The sequence below is a fragment of the Fukomys damarensis genome, unplaced genomic scaffold (assembly GCF_012274545.1).
Source record: "Fukomys damarensis isolate Sample0158 unplaced genomic scaffold, DMR_v1.0_HiC HiC_scaffold_39, whole genome shotgun sequence".
NCBI classification, from domain to species: Eukaryota; Metazoa; Chordata; class Mammalia; order Rodentia; family Bathyergidae; genus Fukomys; species Fukomys damarensis.
Genome location: NW_022900951.1, coordinates 57,236,393 through 57,262,426, shown reverse-complemented (window position 1 = coordinate 57,262,426; position 26,034 = coordinate 57,236,393). Strand labels below are relative to the sequence as shown.

The 26,034-nt window shown below is 35.8% G+C and overlaps 1 protein-coding gene across 5 annotated transcripts in view; it reads left to right on the top strand.

Moving 5' to 3' along the window:
* Phka1 (phosphorylase kinase regulatory subunit alpha 1) overlaps window positions 1–26,034 on the top strand; it is a 144,285-nt gene that overhangs the window by 46,508 nt on the left and 71,743 nt on the right. For all 5 annotated transcript variants that reach the window (XM_010607968.3, XM_010607967.3, XM_010607966.3 and 2 more), the window contains exons 9-16: window positions 1,805–1,858; window positions 3,554–3,676; window positions 5,578–5,673; window positions 6,804–6,911; window positions 8,479–8,557; window positions 18,108–18,242; window positions 21,378–21,487; window positions 22,478–22,622. In XM_010607968.3, coding sequence (XP_010606270.1) covers window positions 1,805–1,858; window positions 3,554–3,676; window positions 5,578–5,673; window positions 6,804–6,911; window positions 8,479–8,557; window positions 18,108–18,242; window positions 21,378–21,487; window positions 22,478–22,622 — 850 coding nt within the window. The remainder of the gene's footprint in view (window positions 1–1,804; window positions 1,859–3,553; window positions 3,677–5,577; window positions 5,674–6,803; window positions 6,912–8,478; window positions 8,558–18,107; window positions 18,243–21,377; window positions 21,488–22,477; window positions 22,623–26,034) is intronic.

The following is a 26,034-nucleotide window of genomic DNA, read 5'->3' as shown; positions in this document are numbered from 1 at the left end:
AAGCTACTGTACTGTACAGTACAATCAGAAGAAATTACATTACTGGACTGTAGAAGAAGCCAATATAAGGCCACACTGCTGCTCAAGTTCCTGCATCTTGTCTGAATGCAGATTATACATCTGAACAGTGCACTTTGGCTGTAAGTCCAAACAGTTGTTAAACAGGTGGGTTGTTAAATGAGGAATATCTGTATTACAAAGCTGTAGTAACAAAAACAGCATGATGCTGACACAGAAATAGGCACATAGACCGACAAAATAGAAAGTAAGACATACAACTCCATGCAACTTCAGCTGTCTGAGTTTTGACAAAAGGGCCAAAAATATATATTAGAGGAAAGAAGATAGCCTCTTTAACAATTGGTACTGGAAAAACTGGTTATCCACATGCAGAAGATTGAAACTTGCCCGTATGTTCATCACCTTTAACCACTAAGGAAATGTAAATCAAAACAACTGAGATCACATCTTTTCCTAGTCAGAATGACTATCATCAAGAAAATAAAAAACAACAAATGCTGACAAGGATGGGGGGAAAAGAACCTTTCTACATTGTGGATGGGAATATAAAGTGGCACAACCACTATGGAAATCAATATGGAGACTCATCAAAAAACTAAGAGTAGAAATTCCATTTGACCTAACTATGGTTAAATAGTTATATTCCTGAAAGAATATAACTCTCCTGGTTATATTCCTGAAAGAATTAAAGAAATCGTATAGATTTATACATGTATACCCATGTTTATAGATGTGCAATTCACAATAGCTAAGCTCTGGAAACAGCCTAGATGCCCATTAACAAATGAATGGGTAAAATAATGTGGTATATATGCACAATGGAATATTATTCAGCCAAAAAGGAGAACAAAATCATGCCATTTGCAGGAAAATGGATGGATCTTGAAACTAGAATGTTAAGTGAAATAAGTAAAATTCAGAAAGTTAAATACTGCATGGTTTGTCTTATACAATATACAATATAATTATATATAAGTGTAAATAATAGATACAAATAAAATATAAATATATAAATATATATTTAGAGTCATATGTAAATATATTATATTTATATTTATGTATAAATTATGGTTATATATAAATAAATATATTTATATAATATATATAATTATATAACTAAGGAGACATGACAACTAAATGCAGTGTGGGATTCAAAATTGTGGCTTGGAACAGAACCAAGAACACTGATGGAAAACTGGTGAAACACAGATAGGTTATGTACTTTGGTTAACAGTATTGTACCAAAGTTAATGTTTTAGTTCTGATGAATATTCTATGATTATATAAGACGTTGATATATGATTATTGTGGTTGATAGGTATGTTGAGATTCTACTATATTTACAACTCTTCTGTAAATTTAAAATTATTCCAAAATTTAAGTATTTTCCTGTTGTCTCTTATGATCTGTAAGAACTGTAGGAAGGACCACATATATCGCTAACTTGGCTGTCACAGAATTCCCCCAAAGTGGACAGCCATGGAGAAGATACTTTCAGAAATGCTGCTTTAGTAAGAGCCTCTATCTAAGCCTTCATTTGAAATTGATTTTTTTTTTTGAGACAGAGTTTTGATTTGTAGTTCAGACTGGACTTGAACTCACTACATGGCCCAGGCTGGCCTTGAACTTGCAGCCATCCTCCTGCCTCAGCCTCTCAAGGCTGGGATTACAGGCATGCACCATTGTTTTTAAGTACCATGTCTGTATTAGTGAAAGGTTAGTACATACAGATATTGCAAAGAATGTACTTCTGATTAATTATAATTTATTTCTGTGTTCCCAGGGTCGTTATGGTTGCTGTCGTTTTCTACGAGATGGATATAAAACTCCTAAAGAGGTAGATTTATTTTCCCCAAAATGAACACATGCTACAATGTTAATGCCTATCCACATCCTCATTCAGAAAGAATACATATCTTACCAGTGGTACTTATATAGATCACTAAATAGGATAACAATAACTGATGTTTGCTATATCGGTTGGCCTTTACTGACAAGTTGTCTGTTTTGGAACTTTTCTGAGCTAAATTTAAAAAAAGAAAGTGATCTTTCCATCTCTTGCAGTTGGTTAGTTTCAGGAAAGAACAACTGGTGAATGTAAAATCAGTGGATATAAGTTTAAGCAAAAACAATGTAAAAAGTAATTGTTATAGTCTTCAAGTATCCCCTCCCAAAATTCAGTAATTGCAAAGGGAATTATACATCAGTACAGTACATCTCTCTGGGCCCCTGGTATAGTCCATTTTCTCTTGCCAATAATGTAATACCAGAGACTGGGTATGTTTTAAAGAAAAGAGGCTTACAGTATTTATTTTGGCTCATGGTTCCGGACGTACAAGGTCAAAGGTCCAAATCTGGTGGTGAACTTCTTGCTGGCAGCATCCCGAGGTGGTACAGGTTGCCACATTGAAAGAGACATGGAGCACAGGTGTGTATGTGGGTCTCTCTTCCTCTTATAAAGCCACCAGAATTCAGTCTTGGGGGCTCTACCCTAATGACTGTATTGAAACCTAATCCCTTCCCACTGACCCCACCTCTAACGACTATAATTAGATTAAATTTCCACTACCTTAACAGCTCACAATGAAGATTAAATTTCAACCCATGAAACTTTGAGGCACATGCTTAAGCCAACTTCAAAGTATAACACCACCTTCCAAGTTTTGCAGTTGATTAGTTTAAAACAGTACCTGATTTTAAAAAGCTAAGTTCCTTTTGTTCTGCTAAGCAAAAGTTCTCCTTGAAAATATCAATGGGGAAATTAAATGTTATTGTTAAAGGATAATAATGCAAACATTGTTTAAAAAGCTTAAGTGAGCTGGTCCAGAGGCATTGAAATTTTTAAATCAAGCTAAGATTCTTCTGGTCTCCTTCCTGTCTTCCACTTTACTCTTTAGCCCCAAATATGATTTCTGTTCCTACCAATCTACTCAAATTAGGCTCTGAAACATCATCATGAACTCCGAAATGACCAATTCCATTGTCTTTTCCCAATCCTCGACTTCTCTATATTACATCACGTTACTTACCCCTCAATTTTCTTGAAATTATTTTCTTGTTTTAATTTCCATAATACTACCCTTTCCTGATTCTTCTCTTTCTGTCCTTCCTTCACCCTATTCTGAGGATTTACCAAGATTCCATTTGTGGCCAGTTGGCTCATTTTCCAAACTTGAGCTTCATGTGTCACCTCTATAAGGATGATTCCTAAACCTTTATCTCTAGCCAGACTTCTAAGTATTTCTATTTGTACATCTTACTACTACCTCAAACTTAATAAGTATAAAACCAAACTCATCATTATCACAAACCAATCTTACTTCTTTATATACTCTCCCAGGTTCACTAGATAGAAGTCATCTCATAGAGTACTTGCTAAAGAAAGAAGGTATATACATGTGCTACCTTCCTCAACTGCTTTGTTTAAAATGAACTCTCAGTAGTGACAGACCATATTGTAATACCTCTGAACTAAAGATGCGTTTCTAAACTCTGAGTAATAAGACACACTTGTTTATTGTGTTATTATTAGGATCCCAACCGTCTCTACTATGAACCAGCTGAGCTGAAGCTATTTGAAAACATTGAATGTGAATGGCCACTGTTCTGGACATACTTTATCCTTGATGGAGTCTTCAGTGGCAACATAGAACAGGTAATGAGCTGCAGAAAGAACTTTTCAGCAGACAGTTATTATTAGGTCTTTTTTTTCCTTCAATTTTTAGTTGTATTGACCCTGTGTCCAAATGGAATTCTTTATAATAGGGAAGGCACAGAGTTGTCCCCTAGAGACTAGTAGCTGAGGGTACTAAATTAGACTTGGGACACCTGGATTGTTTTTTCATTTGATTGTTTGGCTTTTAGGTTTTGTTGGGGTTTTTTGTTTGTTTGGTTGGTTGGTTGGATTTTTTTTGGGGGGGGTTGTTTTGTTTTGCTTTGTTTGGCTTCAATCTTCACAATTGAGTAGCCCAAGTATTGTCACTGATTCCTTCAATTTGTGTGTGATAATCATTTTTCTCTCTTCATTAAAAAAGATATCAAAAATTTAAAAAATATTTCAGGGGGTATAAATGTTCACTGTCTTGATTATTACTTATAATATACATGGATAAAATTATCACAATATACCTCATATACAAGTGAAATAAATGTTAACACTATATTCCTAAAATTCTTTGAATTTCACAGGTAAAGACATGTAAGTTCAAAGTACAGTCATTTCTTCTATGACACTATATATTCCTAAAAATTATGCATATTCAAGAAATAAAAGCTAATGGGATTTATGGACTAAGTAGCAAAATGATAGGAACATAATAAAAGTTTCACAGCTTTCCATGTTAAGAGTTCAGAAATACATAAACACCACAATAATTATGGTACTTTTACCTTGAAAAGACCAAAAGTTTGCCTGTAGAAGTATGTGCCCTTGTTCCCACCAGCTCATCTATCTGGCACCCATGCCTTCCAGCCTGTGTACAAGTAGAAGAGAAAAAAAGAGAGACAAAAAAGAAAGGCAGAATTTAGGGGAAAAGAACATAGAACATAGAGGGAAAGTTTTAAAGCAGACTGAGAGAGAGTAAAGGGGGAAAATTAGAGAAAGAGAAACGCATATAGCTGCACAGCCAGAGTGGCTGTCAAAGGGCTACAGCTTGTGAGTTATCAGTGGTAAAAGGAGAGTTACCTGAACCAGCTGAAATCAGATGGAAAGTTGTAACAGCAGGTGTGGATATGTTCATTGTCCTCCTGAGGTGTGTGCATTTATGTGTTTTGTGTATTCTTATACAGCTCAGTTCAGCTGAGTGTATCCCCAGGATAAAATACATAAGCAAACTTGATATTCATGTTATGTTCAAACTGTTCTTCAGCCTATCAAATGCACTGGAGAAAATTTGTTTTTCAAAAAAAGTGTTATAGCAGGACTGACTTCATTTCCTCCATAATTTATAGGTTTTGTTGCTTTGTTTCTTTGGTACTGGGGATCGAAACCAGGGCCTTCTGCATGTTAGACAAGCTCTCAACTACTGAGCTGCATCTCCAGCCCTTGTTTTGTTTTACATTTTGTTTGTTACTAAGTTTCAGAAAATTGTTAAGCAAAGAAGATAAACCTGACCATTCTACAAACTGAATTTGGCAGGTCAAATGTGGTTTTAAAAGTGAATATGTTGCAAAGTCAGGAGAGTATACTTAATACATAGTGGATCAGATGTGTCTTTGGAGGCAAGTTGATGGGCTAAACTCAGGACTAAATATATACTTGTTCTGCAATCTTCCACAAGTTCAGAACCTTTTCAAACCTTAACTGTCCTATAAAGGGTTTAACTACACATATCTACTAGGATGGTTATTAAAATTAAAAGCATTAAAGCAAGCAGATGTCCTAGCCTAATATTTGATTATAGCAAGCATTTATTTAATTGTAGTCCCCTTCCCTCTCTCTTTTACTTGATTGAAAGAATTTCTTTGCAGTAGCACCTTCTTTAGATATACCCCTCTCCTAGGTCCCTATAGGAACTCTATGTAAGTTTTTTTTTTCTGCCTTTCATTTCTCTGCAGGTTCAAGAGTATAGAGAGGCTCTTGAAACAGTCCTCATTAAGGGCAAAAACGGAATCCCACTTCTGCCAGAGTTGTACAGTGTCCCCCCTGACAGGGTGAGTTGGACAATGCTCTAGCAGTGACCAGAAGAGGAGCCATGTTTCAATAGGACTTCCACATTTGAGTCAAACAATTTTTAATCTTCTGATAATAATGTTCTAGAAGCTTTTCTTTAGGTGTAACACAATAGAAATATTTTATTCCTTTAAAAATAAACCTTTAAAGCATTCTCAATTATGGTACTATTGTGCAACAAGTTAAAGTTGAGGCTATGTTGCTGGTCATGGTGGCATATGCCTGTAATCCCAGCACTGGGGAGGCTGAGGCAGGAGTATCACTGTGAGATCATGACCAGCCCTGGGCTACAGAGTGAGTTCCAGGTCAGTCTCAACAACATAGTGAGACCCTTTCTCAAAAAATCAACCCCCCCGAGAAAAGTTGAGGCTATATATTACTGCCAAGAAAGACACAGAGATCAATAGTACAACTAGAATGATATTCTGGGTGAGTTCTCAGGATTTTGAATTCTCTTTTTTGAGGCCAGTAATCTGGGAGTGCTGAGTAGATCTGGCTTGGAAAATGAAGTATGTTCTGTCTTCATTTTTCCCAAAATGCCAGTTGAGTATACCATTGTTTATCGCTTCTCGGCCTTTTGGCTAAGATCAAGTGGAGTATACCATTGTTTATCTGAAAGATAAAGAGAATTGAAAAATTGAAAAATGAAAGAGAATTAAACATGGGAGAGGTACGATCTTTCATTCTTGTGGAGTTAGGGCAAATAAGCTCTTAGCGACATCAGCAGCATCACCTGAGAGTTGTCAAAAACAGAAATCAGACCCTTCCACACACCTATTGAATCAGAATTTGCATTTGAGTGAGATCCTCAGATGATTTTTATATACATTATAGTTTGAGGATCTGAGGAGTGCTGCCCTAGACTATGGGGTTTTCATTTGCTTTGTTTTGCAGTCTGGGGGTGGAACTCTGGGCCTGGAGTACACAAGGCAAGTGCCCTACCACACAGCTACATCCTTAACCCTACACTGTTAATATAGTGTTTGACTTATCAGTGAATTGCCTGTGTAACTATATAGGGTAGGAGTCAGTATGTAGATTCAGCCTTTTATTATGTAGTGTCATAAGCCTTCTGCTGCCTCTCAACTGACCTCTTCATGTTTTTATTCAGGTTGATGAAGAGTATCAAAATCCTCATACCGTGGACCGAGTCCCCATGGGGAAGTTGCCTCATATGTGGGGCCAGTCTCTATACATTTTAGGAAGTTTGACAGCAGAGGTAAGGGCCATTCCACCTTTTTCTGCCTTAGTCACCATAATAATCGGATTTGTGAGTAGCTCATTAAAACTGAAGAACGTCATTTGCCTTTTTCCTTAAATATAGCTTTTTCCTAGAGATTCTCAGAGTGGGGAGTGTGACCAGTATTTGACAAAAATCTCCAGGGGAGGAGCGGGTGAAGGGAGGGCAGGGACAAGGGGAAAAATGAGAACCAAGACCTGTCATGTAGAGGTACAAGATCCCAATGATGAATTCAACTGTACTGTATACCTAAAATGTACCAATAAACTCAATGAGAAAAAAAATCTCCTGCTCCCTGGCATCCAGGTCCCTCCTACTGCTCAGGGCTCCCTACTTTGGCATTACACTTGGAGCAACTCAGGAATCAAGCTCTGGATCTTTCCCTTCCAAAACTCCCCTTGGTGTCTTCCCTGGTAATTAGTGAGTGCAATTGTGCTTAGTAATTACTGACAATGGATTAAGTGCTAACCTTCTCAAGCAACATAATGTTAAATTCTTTAATTGAATTAACTACCCATTTTAAGAACAGTGAAAAATGTTTAAGAATACTAGTCTTTTGTTGGGTTGTTTGGAATTTGTTTGTTTGCTTTTTAGTAAGAGGCTCTCTCAAATTTTAATGAGGGCCTTCTGACTTTCCATCCAGCTTCTTTGTGCCATTTTGATCCTATATACAAAAGGGTTCTGTTTTTCAAATTATCCAGGTTTACTGGCAAATGTGTTTCCCCACTAGAGGTAACTTTGATATGCTATAACCCAGGTTCCTAAGGGATCTAGTTTGGGGCTTAGCTGTCCTCTTTGAGACAGACACTTCGACCTGTTTATAAATGACCATTTAATTCCAGGGACTGTTTTTGTTTGTTGCTTTGTTTTCTCCTGTATCCATGGCTGTTTATCTTTAGTTGACATGAACATGAATCTAGCAAGTATAGCCAGAATGATTGTATAAAGTAATCCTTACCTGGTAAATTTGTCACTCAATTAGAATAAACTAAATGTAATGAGAAAAGGAGATGAGTGGTATTCTTAAGGACAAAATGGTTAAGTTCATCTCATTTTACAATGTACAGAAACTCACATCAGAAGATTTCTTCTGAACCAAAAGCCCAAGAAACACATGAACAAATGAGAAAAGATTAAAACTAATACATTATTGATAATAGGCACTGTGGTCTGATCATTTTAATATGTGTCATATGTATACCCACGGAATACAGAGGAGTAATAAAAAGCAGGTTATTTATAACTTGGGTCCCACCGACTTCCAAAAAGGATATTGTAGCCACTAGAAATAAACTTCAGCCTTTTTTTTTGGGTTTGGTACCAGGTATTGAACTGAGGTCCTTGCACTTGCAAGGCAGGTGGCAGAACCACTGAGCTAAATCCCAGCCCATGAACTTCAAATTAAATTAATTTGGATGTGAATTCTGGGAGCTCAAATATTTTCCTACAGGGAAGTTTTTTGTTTCCTTTCTGGTGCTTCCCCTAAAACATTAGCTGTTTGTTTGAGACTTAATAATCTGTTCTTTTTTTGCGGGGGGGTCTTTAGGGATTTTTAGCTCCTGGAGAAATTGATCCCCTGAATCGTAGGTTTTCTACTGTACCTAAGCCAGATGTCGTGGTTCAAGGTATGTATTCTTATTTATAGCAGCAGAAAATTTATACTAAAGATCTGCGGCAGAAATCTTGGAGCCAGTAAATTATACATTTATTCTTCATTTTTTGTTTTGTTAAGTATATAACTTAGTTCGGTTTGATTTTAAAAATCACTGTTACTCATAAGCAAATGAATAATGTGCAATGTCATAGGACTCCAAAATATTACTTATCATGTTTTTTTTTCCTTGTTGAGTTTATTGGTACATGTTAGGTATACAGTACAGTTACATTCATCATTGGAACTTGTACCTTTACATGACAGGTCTTGGTTCTCATTTTTTCCCCTTACCCCTGCCCTACCTTCACCTACTCCTCCCTTTCCTATTTACAAATGCTTTGTTTCCATTTTCTCATATTTTTTTCTTTTCCCTTATTTCCTTTCCCCTACCCTTTCCACTTCCTCTACACCTTTAGCCCCTTTCTTCCTATTTCACATTGTTAATTATCCCATTAGGATCTTGTGTACTATTATATTTTATTCACACCAGAGAAACTATTTGGTATTTACATGTGTGACTTATTTTATTCACTTTGGAGTATATCCTCAATATGTATCCATTTTCCTATTAATCACTCTAATTTCTCATTCTTTATGGCTGAGTAGTATTCCATTTTATAAGAAAAACCACATCTTCTTTATCCTATCTCCAACTGATGGGCAAATGGGCTATTTCCAAATTTTAGCTATTACAAACTGTGCCGCTATAAACATAGGTGTGCATACATCACTGTGATATGATTCTTTTAGTTCTTTTGGAAAGATACCCAGCAGAGGGATGGCTGGGTCAAATGGAACCTCTAGTCCCAGCTCTTTGAAGTATTTCCATACTGTTTTCCATAGTGGTTGCACCAGTCTGCACTGTACTTATCATTCTTTCTTTCTACAATCTCTTTTCTTTTAACTGTTATAATGTTGTAGCTCCCATTTATCTCTGCTTTCTCAAACCAGTTTTCATGTACTTTCTTTTCATGTCCTCCTTTTGATTTTACAGTTAGTCTCACTGTTTTCTTTTGTATTTACATGTACTCACGTATTCATTTGCTAGAACTATCGCCCTCATAATAAATTTGCTTCTGACCATTACCTCTTTGGAAAGTATGCCATATTAGCAAGCTTTCCCATCACTGAGACACAATACCTCTCAGACACGTACAATTTAAAGGAGAAAAGGTTTAATCTAGCTCTTGGTTTCAGAGGGTTCAGTCCATGGTTAGAAGACTCTAAGGCAGAAGCCTCATGGCAGAAGAGCACAGTGGAGCAAAGCTGCTTAGTTCATGGCAGCTGGGAAGCAGAGCACCACAGAACAATGGGTTAAGGACCGTATAGACTACTGAAAGTTATACTACCCTGACCAACCTAGACACACCCCAAGGCGTGTGCTTTACATTGGACTAGGCAGTTTTTAATCCAATGAAGTTGATATACTGGGATTAACGAACACAATCCACCCTTTAACAACTTTACACCCAAATACACATCCTTAAACTATACTTAATCTCCAAATAAAGGTAATAGTGAGTTCATAATTCCACCTAACATAACACAGCTATCCCACATACAACTTCCCCAAACTCTCAACAGTACTGACATTTTTGAAGTCCAAGTCCAAGTTTCTCCTGATACTCTGAGTAAACTCTTAGCTATGAACCTCTGTAAAAAATTAAAAAGTGAGTTACACAATGCCAAGGTACAATGTCAGAGGGTAAATTCCCAATCCAAAAGGGATGAATAGGGGGATGGAAAAGAATTGGACCATAGCAAACCAAAACCTAGCAGGGAAAACATTAAGTCCTGTAGCTTCATATCTGGCATCTGGGGCACATACTAGTAAAATGTGATTTCCACAGGGCTTGAGTGACCCCATCCCTGTGGTCTTTCTGATTGCAGTCCACATGACCTCTCTCTTAGGCTGGCTCCACTCATGACCTGCAGCTTTCCTCCATAGAAATGTTATGTTCCTGGTATCTCTAACTTCCTAGGGTCTCTACTACACCTTTGGTTTCATTCCACAGCTTCATTTAGCTATTAAATGGCCCTATCAGGGGTAGTACCTTCCCTGGGTTCCCAGGTCTTCCTTTGATATCTAGGTGGAAGCTGCCCTGACCTTACAACTCTTGCATTCTGCATGCCAGTAAAAGCAGTATCATGTGGATGATGCTAAGGTATACGAACAACCTGGGCAGTGGCCAGGCCGCTTTGCACTGTAGCAACAGTAGTCTCTTATTGTCTGGATAGCAGAACACAGTGAAATAAATCCCAGGGAACCAATTCCCTAACAGAGCCTTCACAAGCAGCAGTCCCTGGGAGTTCTCAAATGAAAGGTTAGCACTTTACAGTTTTGAATCTGCAATGGGTGGCATCTTACTGTTTGCTGAGATTCCTTCAAGGCATCTTTCTTCTTGTCCCTGTACAAAGTATTTGGTTTCGTTTAACAACACTGATCTCCTTAGTAACTATACATCTTTGGCCTCCAAGTTTAAACATGATTCATTCTGGGTCAAAATTTAAGTTTTTAAGATGTTTCTACTCTTCCTTTTAACCCCTATTCTGACTAAATAACTGGCAGAAAGCAGCCAACTGTACGCATACCACAGCCTGAGTGTTGGGCTCTCTTGAAATTTCTTCCACCATTCTTAATTTCAGTCTCCTACAAAGTCTCAAGACATGGGCAAATGTGGAAAAATGTTCTGCCAGAGTGTAACACACATGGCCTGTAGTTCAAATGTCAATGGAGTTCTTTTCTATTTTTTTTCATTGAGTTTATTGGTATATTTTAGGTATACAGTACAGCTACATTTATCATTGGGAACTTGTACCTTTACATGACAGGTCTTGGTTCTCATTTTTTCCCATACCCCTGCCCTCCCTTTGCCCCCTCCTCGTTTCCCTATTTACAAATACTTTATTTTCATTTTCTCATATTTTTTTTCTTTTCCCTTATTTCCATAAATCTTAATATCCTCCACTTCTATTGCTTCTTTTGGCTAAGATCAAGTGTAATATCCTCCACTTCTACATTAGCAACCCCAGCCAACTATCAAATTTTAGGACTATTCTACCTCAAATATCTGAAATTCCAGTACTCTGCTAGCCACATATGACTTCACCTTTTAATTTTCTTTCCATTACATTTGTCCCTATTTACTCTTAGTCTGCTCTTTTCCACCTCATGATTGGTCATCTAAATGTTTCACTTAGCAACCAATACTCCATATTTCTAGAACACCCAACAGAAAAAGTATAGCCCTTGATCAATATTAAAGTTGTATTTTCTGATCCCTTACCTAGACTGCTAAATGCTACTGGAAAAGAAAATCACACAAATAAGTAGAGTGTCAAGACTGGAAATTTATGGTCTCCTGCTCAGCTAGGTCCAAAGTGCCTCCTGTTGGTCCTTGTTTTTTTCTTTAGGCAGCATTTTCCTTTAAAAATTTTTTTTATTTGCACATGTTTGCAGTACGTGAAGTTACATTCATCTTAGGGAGTAAGTGCAGGTAGATAACGCATCCTGAATCTTTTTTATTCCCCTTTTTCCCCTCCCCACTTACCTCACTCCATCTCTAACTTCCCTTTCCCCATTTTCATTATTGTTATTTTTATGAGTTCTTATTTATGACATAATGTTTACACTTAATGCGACTATTTGGTACATGTACATGACACATCTTAAATTTTTTTATTTCCCTTTCTTCTCCCCTCTCCTTGCTCTCAGTCTCTTGGACCCCCCTTTTTTTTGCAAAACATCTTTCTCAATGTTTTCTTCTACCAATCCTTTGTTTTGCTCTTTATTCATACTTTGCCTTACTCAAATGAGAGTTACCATGTGGTATTTAAGCTTGCATGTCTGATTCATTTCACTTAACATTATATTTTCCGGGTGTATCCACTTTCCCACAAGTGTCTTAAATTTAATCCTTCTTTATAGCCAAATAGTATTCCACTGTATATGGATATCACATTTTCTTTATCTATTCATTTGTTGAACTTACAGGCTGCTTCTGGGATTTAACTACCATGAGTTGTGCTGCTATAGACATGAATATGCCCATATCACTGCAATATGATGTCTTTAGCTCTTTGGAGAAGGTACATAGAAGGGAAATAGCTGGGTCAAATGGAATTTCTATGTTTAGGTCTTTGACAAATCTCCATACTGGTTTCCATAATGGTTGTACTAGCTTACACTCCCACTAGTGATGTAGGAGGGTTCTTTATCACCAGAGACACAGCAGCATTTGTTATTATTTGGTTTCTTGATGGCTGCTATTCTTTCTGGTATAAGTTGAAATGTTAGTGTTGTTTAAATTTTCATTTCTCCACTGACCAGAGATGCTGAGCATTTTTTTCATATATACTGGCCATTTGTACTACTTCAGAGAAGTTTCTTTGTCAGTTACCAAGTCCTCCCCACCCCAACAATCCTATCCATTCTAGCCTCATTTTTTTCTAGTCACAGAGAAAGTTATTTATTCTCTTATTCAAGACCAAGTCCCTCCTCTGATGCTTGACCCTATCTTTTTTAACCTTCCTCTAGAAACTTAATCTTTTCTGGAATCTTCAACTTTTCCTCCACTGTTTTTATTTTAGTGTATTTATGTAGCTGCCTCTAGTTATCCTATGTAACTTTTTTCCCTTCTCATCCAAACTTATGCCTCTTTATATAGTTACATAAGATAACTAGAAAAGAGTAAGTTTCTAGAGGAAGGTTAAAAAGAGAATAAATAACACTGTCAAAATCCAGAGGATTATAAGATACAATTTCAAAAATTTGTACTGCAGTAAATTGGAGAACCTAGAAGAAATGGAGAAATTCCTACACACGTATAATTAACAAAACTGAACCAAGAAAATATAAAAATTTTGAATAGGTCAATAACAGGCAATAAAATAGAGACAGTAATACAAACTCTACCACAACCACCACCAACAGCAACAATAAAGCCCAAGACCCCTATGGATTACTGCAGAATTCTATGAGAATTCCAGAGAAGACTTAATACCAATATTCCTTAAACTCTCCAACAAAATCACAAAGGAAGGAGTACTGTCCGAATCATTCCTGGAAGCTAGCATTACCCCCACATCAAAAATACACGAAGACATAATGAATGAAAGAAAGAAAGAAGAAAAAAGAAAGAAAGCTATGGACCAATCTCATTAATGAATGCAAAAATCCTCAACCAGATAATGGCAAACCGAAAGCAATAAATCATTAAAAAGATCATTCATCATAACCAAGTTGGATTCATCCCAGGCATATAAGGGTAGTTCAACATATATAAATTAATAAATGTTATATATCACATAAATAGAAGCAAATTCAAAAATCATATGATCATCTCAATAAATACAGAAAAAGCTTTTGACATACTTCAACATCCATGCATGATTTAAACCCTAACAAAAATAGATATAGAAGACCTTATTTTAAACTGAGAAAAGCCATTTATGAAAAAGTCACTGCATCCATCATACAAAATGGGGAAAAACTGAAAGATTTTCCTCTAGAATCAGGAACAAGGTAAGGGTGTCCACTCCCCACCTTTGTTCAACCTAGTACTCAAAACCTTAACCAGAGAAATCAGGCAAATGAAAGAAAATGGAAATGTATAGGAAAGGAAGAAGTCCAACTCTCCTTATTCACAGATGACATGATCCTTTACATAGAAGACACAAAAGACCCTAAATTCAGCAAAATAGCAGGATACAAAATCAATATACAAAATCAATAGCATTCCTGTACACCAACAATGAACTGACCAAGAAAGAAATTAACAATACCATTCCAGAAATGAAATACTTAGGAATTAACCTAACCAAGGAAGCAAAAGGCCTCTATAACAAAAACAAGGACATCAGAAAAGAGAAAGACTTCCCTCATTTCTGTATAAGTAGAGTCAATATTGTCAAAATGGGCATATTATCAAAACTAATATATTGAATTAATGCAATCCCAATAGGATACTGATAGCATTCTTCAAAGAAGGAGAAAAAACAATCCTAAAATGTATATGGAAACAGGAGATACCCAGAATAGCAAAAGCAATCCTGGGCAACATGAGCAAAGCAGGAATCACCACAATCTTGGGTTACAAATTACATTACAATGCTACAGTAATAATAATAGAAAAAAACAGCATGGCACTGCCACAAAAATAAACATGCAGATCAATGGAACAGAATAAAGGATGCAGAAACAATTCTAGGCACATTTAGTCATCTCAGCTTTGACAAAAGGAGCCAAAAACATACACTGGAGAAATTCAGCCAATTTAACAAATGATGCTGGGAAAACTGGTTATCCACAGTCAGAAGGATGAATCTAAACTCACCAAAATAAAATCAAAGATCTAATTATTAAAACAGAAGTAATCTGCTGGAAGATAAAATAGGAAAAATCCTTGAAAATATAGGCATAGGCAAGGATTTTCTGAATAGAACTTGTACTGCAAAGGAAATAATACCAAGAATGGACAAATGGGGTTATATCAGATTAGGAAGTTTTGGCAGAGCAGTGGAAACAACCAATGGTGAAGAGACAACCTACAAAATGGGAAAAAATATTTACTACTCTTTGAGCAGAAGACTAATATCTAGAATACCTAAAGAACTCAGAAAAAAGTTAGATACCTTCAAATAAAAGACTCAATAAAAATGGGCAATTAAAGTGAATAGATACTTCTCACAAGAAATTCAAGTGGCCAATTAGTACATGAAAAAATATTCAGCACATTTGGCCATCAGAGAAACACAAATGAAACAACACCGAGTTTTCATCATACTCCAGTAAGAATGGCTATTATCATGAACCACCCCCGCAAAATGCTAGTGAGATTGGGGGAGAGAAGAAGCCTTTCTGTATTGTCAGTAGGAATGTAAACTAGCACACTATGGAAATCAGTATGGGGATTCCTCAAAAAGCTAAAAATAGAGATTCCTTTTGACCTAGCTTTGATCATTCTGGGTATATTCCCCAAACAGTAAAGACATCATACTACAGTGATGCATACACACCCATGTTTATAGCAGCATAATTTATAATAACTAAATCTTGGTTACAACCTATACGTGTATCAACAGATGAATGGACAAAAAAATATGCCGTATATGTAGTATTATTCAGCCAAAAAGAGGAATACATTTAAGTCATTTGTAGGAAAATGAGACCTTGAAACCATAATGCTAAGTGTAAGCCACAGAAGGTTAAATATTGCTTGTTTTCTGTTACATAAGAAACCCAAAGCATAAACAATTTAAAGAGCAAAATAAAAGATAGATAATAGGGAACAGGGAGATAGAATTTCTGCAGATAGGAAGGGGATCTAGGAATGGAGGGAGAAGGGAGGGATGGGATGGGGAAAGGAAGTAAAAAAAGACTAAAGTGCAATATGTATATGTACCAACACCTCACATAAATATATTTATTTTGTATTGCAAACATGTACTAATAAAACTATTTTTAAAAGTATTTGTGTTCCTGAGAGTTCTTTCCTTAGGCCACTACTTATCTTATTCTGAACATCTGTATATGTTTCTAACCCTCCTTCTATTCTAAACCTTTTCCCTTTTCCCACCTCCTGACTTTCTCCTTCACTTTCAGAATATGACTTCATCTCCAGTATCACAGAGAAAATATACCCCATAAAGACAGCAATTCCCACCCAACCCCAAGCTTTTCTTTATCTTCCCATTCCTTTTATGTTGGAATGTCTTGTGGCTATATTCTTGGTCACTTCTCCTCTTCTCTATATATTCTCCTTGGTCCAACTCATCTCTTTGTATGATCATGGCTCCTAAATCTATAGCTGCTTCCTTTGACATAGCCCCGCTTGCATGTGTCACATGCACCGTAGACTCAACATCACTAACATCAATCAGCAACCTAGTACTGAATCCCTCATGCCTGTGCCTCCTCCTCTCTGCCTATTTCATTAAATGACCATCATCCTCCCAGTTACACAAATAAACACCAGGGAATCCTCCCCCCAAAGATCTCTCTCTCTCTCTCTCTCTCTCTCTCTCTCTCTCTCTCTCTCTCTCTCTTCCTAAATAATTCTGAAATTCATCCATTTCCTACAGTATCGATAGCATGACCCTAGTTGTAAGTGGTCAACATCTCCCCATGCATTACAGCAAGACCTTTTTCTTTGGTTCCTCTGTCTTTAGTCTAGACTATTGTCTATCAGTTTCTTCTTCTCTTCCTCCTCCTCCTCCTGTTCTTCCTTTTCCTCCTTCTTTTCTTTTTGACCTTTATAGCCCCAGTATGGAAATAACACCTTATTCTTTCATTATAAACCTAAATATATATTGTTTAAGGTGTAACATGAGTATGCTGTTCCTCTGATTACAAGTCTGTAGAGGCTTCCGATCACCCGCTTCCTTACTATGACTTACAAGGCTCTTTATAATCCTATCCCCGGCCTTCTGCTTCATTTCTCATTACTCCTTTGTAGTCCTTTTTTCTTTATAAAGAACTTTCTATAATTCTTACACCTGCCTGATTCTTTGTCCTCTTGCACCTTTTCCATGCAATTCCTTTAGTCTGGAATAATTTCTCCCTTCCTTTTACCATCACTTTTATCAGGTTTAATTCCTGTTTGATCCTCCAGCAGAATTTATCATGTCTGTCTATATATCCCTAGCATCTGGAAGCACTTAGCACATAAAAAGCAATAAATAATTCTCTAAATGTTTTATAAAATATAAAATAAACAACTGGTTGGGTTGAATGTACTCCTGTGGCCCCATATTTTTCATGTGACTCTCCTTTAGTCCCCTCTACTACTATTACCAACCACATTGTCCTCTGCAGCACATGTACCAACACTAGAGGAGTAGGAGGAGAGGGCATGTTTATCCTTGGTGCTTAGTGCCAAACTAGCTGAAACATCACTTGGAGTTATTGTTTCCAGCCACTTACCCATCTCATAGAGGGAAAGTAAAAATAAGGGTCAGGGAGCTGGCCTTGCTTCTTCCCTTGTGACATGAATTTAAGTGGAAGAAAAGGGAACTTTCCAGGTTTTGCAAGCTCTGGATCTAGATAAATGTCATCTCTATCACTTCTAATCCCCCCTCTCCAATTTCTGCCTTTCTCCAGCCATAAGACAATTCTTGTCTAATTAGAATATTCTTTATTACTCTCACATTCCTGGCCCTGACCTTATGTGTACTTATATAAAAAATCCTGTGGGATCAACTTTTACCAAGGCTGTTTTTTAAGCTCTCATGTTTTTTCCCATTTAAACACAGAACCTCAGATATAAAAAGAGAGTGTGCCTTTCTCTAGGAGCACATAAGTACTTAGTCAAAAAGCATAATCTATTTATCTTTGTTCTTTTTCATTTAGATACCATTATTAAGTACTTTGCATAAAATCTGTTTCCTCAAATTTCCTCAATAACTGTTAATTTCCTCCCTCCTTTTGTTTTCCTCCAAAACAAATTATGTTCTTTGAGAAATTTTTAGATTCCTACTGAAACAAAAGCTTGTGTTGACCTCATTCTCTTTCTTTCCTATAGTTTCCATTCTGGCTGAAACAGATGAAATCAAGGCCATTTTGAAGGATAACGGAATTGATGTGGAGACTATTGACGAGGTGTACCCCATCAGAGTACAACCAGCTCGTATTCTCAGCCATATTTATTCTAGTCTAGGTAAGAAGATTGGCCAACCTGCTAGAATCATAGCAGTACGTGATATGGGCTGGTTTCCTTCTATATTTTTTTTCCTTCTTTATCTTGGATTGCTTTATTAAACTGGGTCTGAAAAGGAATTTAGAGTCTGTAGAAACCAAGTTTCTAATCCTGTCTTTTTTAGCAGAATTGATAATTTTAGGTGTGTTTTATGAATCTTTTGGTACATAGACTATGACTTTTTCAGATAATATTATATCTTTATTCCAAGTGTGTATTTAACTAACATGCTCTCTCCCTTCCATGGAATCTATATTTCTACTTCAAATGAATGATAATTTTATATAGAATAATAGACAAGGTGTTTGTTTTTAAGTTTTTTATAATTTATATAAGGAACTAGTTTCTCATCAGGAAACAGAAAGAGAAGGGAGGAGCCGAAGAGGGAGCCTGGGAGCCTTCCAAGTCAAGCCCCCAGTGACTCACCTCCTGCTACCCAGCTCAACTCCTAACAGCATGTTCAGCTATGAACTCATCAGTGGAATGATTATAACACTCCATGATCTAATCACCTTCCTGAAGCCCCACCTCTGAACACATGAGGCTTTTAGGGGACATCCTAGATCTAAATCATAACAGTATGTTATCTGGTTGCCAATTGATCCATACATACTGACTTCACAGAACTGAAAAACAGAGAAAAGCACAAAGGAAAAAAGATAAAAATCACGTATAATTCCACCATTTTGAGGAAGTCACCATTTTTATTTTAGAGTATTTGCTTCTAATAAGTTTTTATAAGACAAAGCACATTTGTTTTTAGGAAAATTGTGTCATGAAGAGTAGACTTTGCATCTCTTTTTTGCAACCTAAAATATGTGATGAACCTCATATTTTGTTAAATAGCTTCCTATGCCTCGATTTCAGACTTGTATTAACATAATTTCTTCAAATTTTTAAAACATATAGTGGATAAACATGTTTTCATAAATTAGTTATTATCTGTTCAGCAAATTGTTTGCTTACATTCTTTTGTTCACACACAAATGAGTTGCATTTCTATGCATTAACACTAAATCTAAAAAGGAAATTGAAAAGGTATTTCCATTTACAATAATATAAAAAAGAATAAAATACTTAAGAATCAACTTGACCAGGGAGGAAAAGACTTGTACACTCAAAATGACAAAACATTAAAGAAATAAGTTAAAAGAATACACAAATAAATGGAAAACATGTCATATTTATAGGTTGAAAGACATAATGTTATTAAGATATCAGTGCTAACCAAACCTCTCAATGGATTCAGTATAATTCCTTATAACATGTCAATTCAGTTTCTTACAAAAACTAAAAATTAATTCTAAAATTAATACAGAAATTGAGTGATCCCCAAATGGCCGAGACAATTTTGAAAAAAACAAAATTGAAGGAGTCACACTTTCTAATTTCAAAACATACTACAAGGCTACAGTCATAAAAACAGTGTGATACTAGCATGAAGAGAGATATACAGAACAATGGACTAGGAACAAACCCTTGCATGTATGGTCAAATGAAGAGTGCCAGCACCATTCCAAGGGTAAAGGACAGTATTTTTAATAAGCAGTGCTAGGAAAATGATACCCACATGAAATTGAACCCTTAGCTAGCACCATGTACAAACTGTGAAATCTATTAAAGACCAAATGTAAGATGTAAAACTATAAAATTCTTAGAACAAAATGGAAAATCTTCTTAACATTAGATTTGGCAATAATTTCCTGGATAGTTATGATACCCAAAGCATAGGCAACAAAGGAAAACAGAGAAATTGAACTTCATCTAAACTAAACTTTTGTACCTCAAAGGAAACTAACAACAAAGTGAAAAGGCAATCCAAAGAATAAGAGAAAATATAAATCCTATATTTGATAATAATATCCAGAAAATACAAAGAACTACAAGTCAAAAACAACAAAAATGCAACCAGATTTTTAAAAATGGGCAAGGAACTTGAATAGACATTTCTTCAAAGCAGATATGCAAATGGCCAATGAGGAGATGAAAAATGCTCAATATCACTAATCATTTAGGAAATGTAAATCAAAACCACAATAAAATATCACATCATACCTATGGTGATTGCTATTATTTTAAAAACAAAATAACAAGTATATTATATGAGTCAGCAACTCTACTTCCAGGAATATACCCAAAAGAATTGACAGCAGTAACTTCAACTGCTATTTTCTGTACTAATGCATAGCGTTATTCACAATAGCCAAAAGATAGGAATAACCCAAATATCCAGTGGATGGAATATACAAATATACAAATATACAGGTGGATGGAAAAACAAAATGTAGTATATACATAGGATGGGACATTATTCATCCTCAAGGAAGGAGATTCTGACATATGCTATAACACAAGGGTACCTTGAAGACATTATACTAAGTGAAATAAGCCACTTGCAGAAGAACAAATGTTACATGATTTTAATTACATGAGGTGCCTAGAGTAGTCAAATTCAGAGACTCAAAGGAGAATGGTGCTTGTTAAAGGCTGAGATGGGAAGGATCAATCTGAAGATAGATGGTGGCGATGTTTATGCAATGATGTGAATATACTAAAATGCATTTAAATCCACTGAACGAAACACTTAAAATTATCAAAATGGTTTTATTTTATGTATATTTCACTCTGATGAAAATAAACAAAAAAGAAGGAGCAGAGAGTAATCCTAGTTGTGATATCAGTCTCAGGTAAAATGTGTGTTTTACTGAGTTGACCCTGATATATGACAAGGCATTCATGGCTCGGCCCCCCTAAGCATGAAGCAAATCTACAAATGCAGCATATTTGATAAAATAACACTCAGGATAAAGCAGAGGAAAAATAAAATACTCAAGAAAAACATTTTAGCAAAACCTTAAAAGCAGTAGGAGTCTTGTGAGTCTTGACATGAAAGCATATTCAATATATATTTTAGGAGGGGACTTTGAGGGCAATAGGCATAATATTATCCTGTTATACCAAAAAAGTGCATGGATAAGTTAACTATTTTCTCATTGTAAGAGATGATGATTTAATGTGTATATGAATAAACATGTTTGCTACTTTGATTTTTTTTTGTACTACAAATATCTTGACCATTTATCAATTCTGTCCTAGGATGCAATAGTAGAATGAAACTCAGTGGACGGCCGTACAGACTCATGGGAGTGCTTGGAACTTCAAAACTCTATGACATTCGGAAAACTATCTTTACTTTCACCCCACAGGTGAGTGAAATAGACTAAAACATGCATTGAGATGAATGAAAATCAGAAAGAAACACTGCAGGTACAAAGCATTTACTGGAACTTGGATAAGTGTCAGAGAGTTTCATGGGTGGAGGGCTTGCACAATTTAAGTTTCTCAGTAAATATTTTTTCAGCTGAACTGAATTGAACTGTAGCAGAGTTGTCATGTGACTGTGGCTGCCAAGCCTAACTCTGGATATTGCAGAAACTGGGACTAGGGATTCTATAAGTGTTAGAGTACTTACAAAGTTTCCCTAACTTTTCAAAGACAAACTGACAGCATCTGTCCTTTGTTAAGTAAAATACAGCCTTTTTTATTCAGCTACTAAATTAGACATTTTCTTTGGAGAGGGGCCTTTTTCTGTGCATAAAAATCTTAAATATTTCTTCTGAATAAAATGTCAGTATTGTTGAGCTGTGATTATATATCTTGTTAGCCTGATGTTTGTCAGCTACATTACAATAACAAGCCTGATTATATGTGTGTGGGGGAAGGAGAAACTATCTTCCAGAAAGAAAGCTTATATTTCTAATTGGTCATCTTATGTCTGAAATAGTAGAGCTGAAGTAGCTATACACAAAAGCGTAATGGATCCTAGACTATATTTCTGACTTTGCCATTTGATAGTCATGACTTTGCCATTCCACGTACTGTCTGTCTCTTAGCCTTATTTTTCCTTCACCAGGTGGTTTATAGGATTAAATAAAATTATGTGCTGAAAATATTTTATAAACTCTATCATAATTCAAAAATGTCAGGGACTATTCTTACGTGTATTGTTTGACCACAACATACTTTTTAGGAAGTATTGAGCATTAAATTTGGGAGCATTATTGCCTCTGTGACATTTTGTATGCCCTTGTGAACATGTGAGTATTTTTTAAACATTATTTGCTAATTGTGAGAACAAATTGTCCTGAATCTTTTTTTTTTTTTTTTTTTTTTTTTTTTTTTTTTGTCTTTCCCAGTTTATAGATCAGCAACAGTTCTACCTGGCTCTGGACAATAAGATGATAGTAGAAATGCTTAGAACAGACCTCTCTTACCTCTGTAGCCGCTGGAGGATGACAGGCCAGCCCACCATCACCTTCCCCATCTCACACACCATGCTTGGTAAGGGCAATATGAGTGAAAAATACATTTAATCCTTCAACATCCAACAGTTACTGGAGAGCCACTTCTCATGATTTCTCCTTTCAGCAGTATGTTTTGAGCTCCTCTCTTGTGCCGGGCATTTTTCTAAGCACTGGAGACATATGGAGCAAATGAGGAAGATGAGGTCTCTGCTGTCATGGATCTCATGTTTTAGAAGGCAAAGAAAGACAATGTGAAAGAAATAAGCAGACACACAATAATGTTTCGAATAGTTTGAGAACCATAATTCAACAATTGTAGCAGAGAATAACTTGGTTAGGGGCTACTTTAGGCTCTAAGTCAATTTACAGAAATCACTCACGGTTATTTGTAAAGACAACAATGCTACATGCTACATCTATTTCACTCAAGATTTTATAGATAAATTCTCCAGCTTCTCCTTCCAACGTTGGTCGAAGTAAAGTGATAAAATCCATCAGGGAAAAGGAGAAAAGGGCCTTTGCTGTTTTTTGGTTTTGTTTTGTTTTGTTTGGGGCTGGACTTCCTGGCATCGCTTACTTGAAACTGGGTGAAAGGTCTTATTGTTCTCCTAGTTTCTGGAGGACTAGAGCCAATACTGAAGTCCCCACTTTTCTTTCTGTGTCTCTGCTGTTGTTTCCAAAGGTCTGCTTGTACTGCCAAAGTATGTGGAGTTCTTTTTCATTAAATCATTCAAAATAGAGACAGACTGTTAGGGTTTTGGGTCACATCTCAAAAGCACTTCAAAAACACAGGCCTTAAGGAATCAGGGTAGTCTTTTTATCTTCCTTCTTTTCTTGGAAAAATTAACAGATACCTATTTAAATTACTATGCTATTCAAATTTTCTTTAGAAAGTTAACAGTCTAATTGGAGAGACAGAATTAATACATAAGAATAACACAAAATAATCCAAAGTATGATATAAAGAAATACTATACCACAAGATTACAGTGAAGATTATCAGGTTGTCAGAGATAATCTTTCTCTAGGTAGGACTTGCACAGGCTTTCTGGAATTGTTAATATTCAGATGGGAAGGGGGAACAGGGAAGGATACTTTAAATAAGGGTGGAAATACCGTGAGTAAGGTCTAGGGACAGGAATAATACCGTGAGTAAGGCCTAGACAGGAATGAGCTTGACTTGTGAGGCTAGTGAAAAGAGTGTGCTTAGTTTATTGAAATATCATTATAAATAAAATTGGAAAAATAAGGTAAGGTTAGATTATGAAGACCTTGAAAATAAGCAGAGATATTTAAAACATTTCCTCAGAAGTCTGAAACCATCAGTGATGTTTAGGGAATATGGGTTGATGACAGGACACACTGTCATGAGGAAAGACTGAAGTCAAGGAAAGTAATCCACTTAAGAGCAAAGAGAAGATACACTGTATTGGTGATAGTAAGAGTGAAAAGGCTACAAGAGTCATTTTAAACAATATCTGTAAGACAGGTGCTTGCTAACGAGATATAAGAGATGAATCGAGACAACCCCAGAAGTTAAAGACAAGGTTTCTCGGTCCATTTGTGTTGCTATAACAAATACCATAAACTGGGCAATTCGTAAACAATAGAAATTTATTGCAGATCTGGAGGCAAGGTGCCACAGAGTTTGGTGTCTGTGGAAAGCCCAGTCTCTCTGCTTCCAGGAAGTTCTTTGTTCCTGCATCCTCCAAAGGTGATGACTGTGTATCCTCACATGGCAGAATTGACAAAAAAGGCAAACTTACTTCCTCAAGTCCTTCCCTAAGGATCCCAAACGCATCCATTAGGGCTCTGTCCTCATGACTTAATCACCTTCTGAAGGCACTACCTCATAGCACTGCTATACTGACAACTAAGTGTCAACATATGCATTTTGAGGAACAATTAAACAATATCAATATCACTAGGTAAATGATGCTGCCATTGATAGAAATAGGGACAATATTGTGGGAAGAAGCTCAAAAGCAGAACCCAGACAACAGTGGGAACATGAAGAGAGAAATATATTCTAGAAAATGTATAATTTATTTTCATGCATAACGTAATACCTAGAGGAACCACTAATAAATCCGTAGAAAAAGGGGGGAAACTACAGCATGTAGACATTAATTTTAGTTAGTTTTGATATTTGATATGTGGTCACACAACAAAAACAAAAGTAACAATAGCAATAATGACTGCAATATTTAGTATACATTTTCTCTGGGCCAAGCACTGAGCTAGTGCTCTCAAATTATTTTGAAGTATAGGCAATAGTACTGTTCAGATAGGTACTATTAATAGGACAATTTTACAAAGAAGGAAGGTGGCTCATGGTTCAAATTCATAAAGCTAGTGACAGAGGAAGGCCTCAAACCAGCTCTATCAGTCTCTGAAGTCCACATTACCAACTGGAATGTGTTTTTGCCAGTGAAAATTCTGTGCTAGTGAAATGAGAACAAACATATTAGTTATCACATTAAAATGTGAATTAAATTCTCACACTAAAGACAGAAAGTCCCAAAATACACAAAAGAGCAAAATCCAGCTAGATTCTACTTCTAAAATATGTTCCTAAAATAAAATGACATGGGACAATGGAAAATAAAGGACCGTGCAATGATATATCAGGTGCCATAAATGCTAACAAAAAGAAAGCAATAGTGCAATGTTAATATAAAAAATAAGTAAAATTGAAGGCAAAAATAATTTAATGAGATAAGAAGGATATTCTGTACTAATAAAAATCATATTACACCAACAAGATAATGTTAATAGGTAAATTTTATCTACTGAATAATATTAATGAAATATATAAAGCTAATATTAAGGAAAACTAAAGATAATATTATAAAATATTATGTACACTCATAGTAGGAAACTATAATAAATTTTTACCAGAATGTCATAACTCTATTATAAAAAATAATTTACAATACAGGAGTAACAAACCTAACTTTTGTGTTTGTAGGTGTGTATATAACTCAATACCCTAAAAGACAGAATACATAAAGAATGTTTATTTTTAAAAAGTAGAAGTCATAAAGATAATATTGCCAACTATAAAATTAATTAATACAAGAATAGTAAAAACAATCTGAACGTGAAGGAAATAAAAATTTCCAACTTGCCGGGGATTTAGCTCAGTGGTTCGGCCTTTTGTGTTTGTAGGTGTGTATATAACTCAATACCCTAAAAGACAGAATACATAAAGAATGTTTATTTTTAAAAAGTAGAAGTCATAAAGATAATATTGCCAACTATAAAATTAATTAATACAAGAATAGTAAAAACAATCTGAACGTGAAGGAAATAAAAATTTCCAACTTGCCGGGGATTTAGCTCAGTGGTTCGGCGGCCTGCCTTGCAAGCGCAGGGACCTGAGTTCAACCCCTGGTACCAAAAAAAAAAAAAAAAAAAAAAATTCAAAATCATTCTTCCACTCCATA